Source organism: Cantharellus anzutake (genome assembly GCF_015039405.1).
Source record: "Cantharellus anzutake strain C23 chromosome Unknown EI90scaffold_114, whole genome shotgun sequence".
Classification (NCBI taxonomy): Eukaryota; Fungi; Basidiomycota; class Agaricomycetes; order Cantharellales; family Hydnaceae; genus Cantharellus; species Cantharellus anzutake.
Window position 1 is genome coordinate 172249 of NW_024067064.1, and position 4381 is coordinate 176629.

At 46.5% G+C, this 4381-nt stretch overlaps 2 protein-coding genes across 2 annotated transcripts; both read left to right on the forward strand.

The window, feature by feature from the left end:
• Positions 1-847: 847 nt before the first annotated feature.
• EI90DRAFT_3021472 (uncharacterized protein) lies at positions 848-1636 on the forward strand (the record flags this gene model as incomplete). The annotated part of the gene is made up of 3 exons (XM_039057660.1): positions 848-988; positions 1044-1384; positions 1513-1636. The coding sequence occupies 3 exons, from the start codon at positions 848-850 to the stop codon at positions 1634-1636; spliced, it is 606 nt and encodes a 201-aa protein (XP_038909267.1).
• Positions 1637-2810: 1174 nt separating this feature from the next.
• Positions 2811-3965, forward strand: EI90DRAFT_3021473 (uncharacterized protein; the record flags this gene model as incomplete). Its single annotated transcript, XM_039057661.1, has 3 exons — positions 2811-3394; positions 3519-3822; positions 3942-3965. 3 exons carry the CDS (start codon positions 2811-2813, stop codon positions 3963-3965), a joined length of 912 nt encoding a protein of 303 aa, XP_038909268.1.
• Positions 3966-4381: the final 416 nt, after the last annotated feature.

A 4381-nucleotide genomic window follows, 5' to 3' on the forward strand; every position in this document is an offset into this window, starting at 1 on the left:
AATAGCCCATTTGAATAGCTTCCAAAATTTATTGTATGATGGGAATTCAGGTAAATACATGTTAAAATACAAAGAAGTCTTGAGATGTTATTATCCAGGATCATCCAGGATCATCTGGGATTTTCATCCAGTGGATCCAGATTGGCCATTGGGAGGTGTCCCAATCTGGGATTTCTGATCCTAATCCGATCCTATCTGATCCACCCAGACCCCTAGGACATAGTAAGGAGGTCCAGGAGTGGCACTGGAGAGTTTCTCCAGCCACTGGTTCCTCAAAGTCGCTGAGGGGACTTGCCCTGGGCTTCACAGGGAATGAGTTGAGAAGAAGGGTAACCTTCTCAACCCCCTGTGAGGCCACTACAAAAGGAGCCTGAGAACTGTGCAGTTGTTGGGTCTTTCCCAAGTTTCCATATTAGGTACCATGGGAAGATTCTGGTTGAGCTGCTTGCCCAGAATGTTCCCATGGTTGTGGCTGTGCTGGTTTCTGGGCAAGCAACTTGCCCAGAACATTCCCACAGGTTCGCATACCTGTACCATTGCAGAACAGTGGAGGGAAAATGGGGGAAAATGGGGGAAGGGTGGTTAGGAGGGGGGAAGGGGTGTTTGAGGGTGTGTGGGGTCAAGGGTGTGCCCTGACAGAACCTCAATGGAACCCAGGAGAACATGTTGGCCCTAAAGCTTCCCCTCATCCCACCAGAACAGAAGATCATTTTAGACAACCCAAGGGGAGCAGCTATAGAAGACATGCATGACAGTCTTATTGCCATCTGATGTGTTCAAAGGGATACAAGTGGGCTGGCATCTTTTCCCTTTCATCACTCCAAATCTCTTCAGGGTTCAGGACCATATGGTTATAGCTGGTCAAGAATTCAGTAGGGAGTACAAGTTTGGGAAAGATAATCATCACAAAAACTTCAAAGATATCCCTCAGGGCTTGTTCAAGTTGGGACAATTGTCCTTGGCTTATTGGCATCCCATAGGGTACAAAGTGAGTTCATCAGTCATGTAATTATTATCCATAAATCACTGATGATTCTTTTTAGCATCAGCATCCTGTCATAAGCAAGGAAGCAGGGGACTGCCTGCCAGCCAACAAAAAATTCCAAAAATATTGTGAGGCATTTTATCACATCCTTAACATCTACACAGTGCAGCTTGCTCCCAAACTTGCAAAAAGAAGCCAAGAGGTCTGGCAGTGGATCAGGTCCAAACATGACCCCAAAGGGTATCTATCAGAGATCAAATCCCATTTCTTTGCTCAAACCATCAGGTTCAATGCCAACACCCATTTTCACTGTGACAGTGCTTCCTGTTGGTGTGGGTTCAATGCTGTTGCCAGATGTGGAAAGTACAAGGGGTGTCTTTTGGAGTTTCCTGGATTGGGGTATGCCCTCCCTTCCAATCCAGGTGATTTTTTTCCCAAGGGGCTGGGATCATGCATGATGCCACTTCATGGGAAGGAGAAGGAAGGATGATCATCGCCCTCTACTCCGACAGGTGTGTTTTCACCAGTGAAAGTGTTCCCCAACCCAAGGATCTAGGGAAGACATATGGGAAGGATGACTACAAGAAATTCAGGCAGTTGTTCCCATGCCATCAACCCTCACAGCCTGAACCAGGGCAATCCTTGAAATGAAAGCTGCATGACACAGCACACAAACCTGAGAAAAAAAGAAGGTTGGGACAAGGATCAAGTGGTGTTGAATGGTAAATATGTGTAGGGCTGGTGTAGGTGCCAACCTTGCTCAGGTCAGTCGAGATCTAGGTTAGACAGAACTTAGTATTCAACGTTGGTGAGGAGAAGAGTAAAGAACCCTTTACCCGACTCTGCACCATACATATGTAAATACAAAAGTACAACAAGGAATAATAAAGGAATAATGTAATCACCACTTCCTTACAATATGCCTAGTTTCGATAATTGAACATTCATATTTGACAGTGTCATTGTAGGATGGATACACTCAGTTTCCTTCCTTGTGGGTGGGGTGTAATTTTTTTGACCCTAGCTACCCTGGCTCAGCCTACAAACACAGTGCACCAGATGAACACAATACAAAGGAAAATTTCATCCCATGTGACCTTTTAAGCAGTGTGCCAGTGTGAGGTCTCAGGGTAGCTCAGCACACAGAGCCGTAAGTGATACAAGGGTGTGTATTTTACGGTAGTGTGTAAGCAGTTACCTGGAGGTTCCCACTTACCCACGTGACTATATGTATCTTAATTACATGTGGCTCAGGGTTCAGGGCTATTGCCCTGACAGCGAGCAAGTACCATCAATGCAGCTTCACAGGTCATCAAGCATGGGGAGTCAGGGACAGTGGAACAAAAGCTGATGAGGGAATCCAGTTGCAGGGATGGTGGTCATGTTGAGCATCAGTGCTGTGTGACAGGATTAATGGCACCTGATGAGTTTAATGCTTTAACATGTCACATGTCCATGTCAAAGGAAATTCTTATTCCATGTGGCAATCCTCTGGATGTATTGTGCCAATTGAGCTAAGGAGCCATCAAAAAAGAGCACAAGATCATGTCTGGGTGCACCCTTGTTTCAAGGAGGGTCTGCCCAAGAGGTGCTGATGCAAGTGTTTGCAGCATTGTGAGAACTTTCCACTGGCTATGGTTCCTGGTAGGCACCCTGGGAGTTCTGCATTGAGGCCATCATGTACCAGATGGATTTAAGTCACATCTACTGATACCCTCATTCTCGCACCTATCCCTCTGGGAGGCAAAGTCTTTGGGCTCAGTATCATTCATGGGTGGATTTGGTGTACCCAACCCAGAGCCAAAGATCAACACATTCTGACACAATGACTGATCCTGATCACCTTGCTGCTAGGATTGCCAGCACCCAGATTGCAGACAGCAACCCACAGGCATCATGGAATTGGATGGAGACAAAGCTGTCTGACCTTACATGGATTGTCAAGCAGTCTCAACTCCCACTGGACTGGATTCAAGCAGAGCAGCTGGAGAACCCAGTGTGCAATGAACTGACAGAGTGGCTCAAAGAAAACTATGACCACTTGAATGCCAGGTTTCACATAAGCCTCATTGCTGCATTGGTTCTCACAGCCTGGGCTCTCTCCCATCAAATCAAACATAATGAGGGCAACATTCCATCAGAATGCAAGAAAGGTGCAAACATGGTGGAGTATGCCCACAGCCTTGTATGGGACCATGAATATTGGACAACTCAATCAGGATGGAAAGCCAAAGTGCCACTCTTCCACCTGTGGCTGATCTTTATCTCAGCCATTGTAGTGGAGGAGAGTCCTTGGTGGCAAAGGGAGGAACAAAAAGTGCAGACTCAATCAATCAAAAAGGCATCCCATACACCTGAGCAGGAGGAGAATACAAATATGATGAGTGCTTTCCATACCAAACTACATATGTCCTCCCACTCATATTCACACTGGCTTAGAGGAGCTAACAAATAATTATTAGGAATTCTTCACAGAGTGGAAAGGAATCACAGTGGCTATCCTTGCCTGACTCAATCTGGTGGAGGCCTGCAGTCCCAATGCTTTCAAGCCAGGAAGCTGCTTTCTGAAGGACTGGAAACTCCATACAAAGGCAATGCTTGAAGCTGGGCTGGCAACTGTTTACAAGCACCTGGCACAACCAGCACACATGTGTCCAGTGTTCTGTGCAGTGCGTCACTTCTTGGGTGATAAGTGCTGCAGACTACACATAGGAGAGAAATTCCAAGTCCCAGCCTTTAAGATGCATGTCCCTTCCAACTCATTGAGACACAAGGCTTCAGAACAATCCCTATGTGAGGATTCAGAGTCATCAAATGATGATGATGAAAATCCTGGGGTGAGTGCCCATCCACACAAACATCATCACATCCTCTAGCCATACTCTTGAGAACCTGGTCATCATCATATGTCTGTGTACATAAGTATGACCCCAATCACAACGGTGTTTTCATGCAGGCATGGTCATATCCATGTTGGTGAACAACAATACGACCTAACTGATAGCCATCTTTTTGCAATCTCATTCATGTTTGCTACCTTATCATTGTGCACAAACATCAGTATGGCCCTGTAAACAAAATGAAGATAACAGTTGCACAACACATCTACCCAAGTTTGTCCAGAGGTCATACTAGTGCTTGCAAAACAACCTTACTGTATGCATCAGTTTGGAAAGATGTGATGATATACCAAGTCAGTGTGAAGGTCATACTTGTCATATCCGTGCATACCCGATCCCGACCCGACTTCCGGACCTCCTCCTTCCCCACCTCCGGAATCCTACCCTACCACTGTCCGTTCCGATATTCACCTTCGGTCCTGGCACCACACCACCCTTCACCTCCCATGCCACCTCCACCCCTCCGTCACTCTCCTGTCCTATCTCCGTCCGCTCC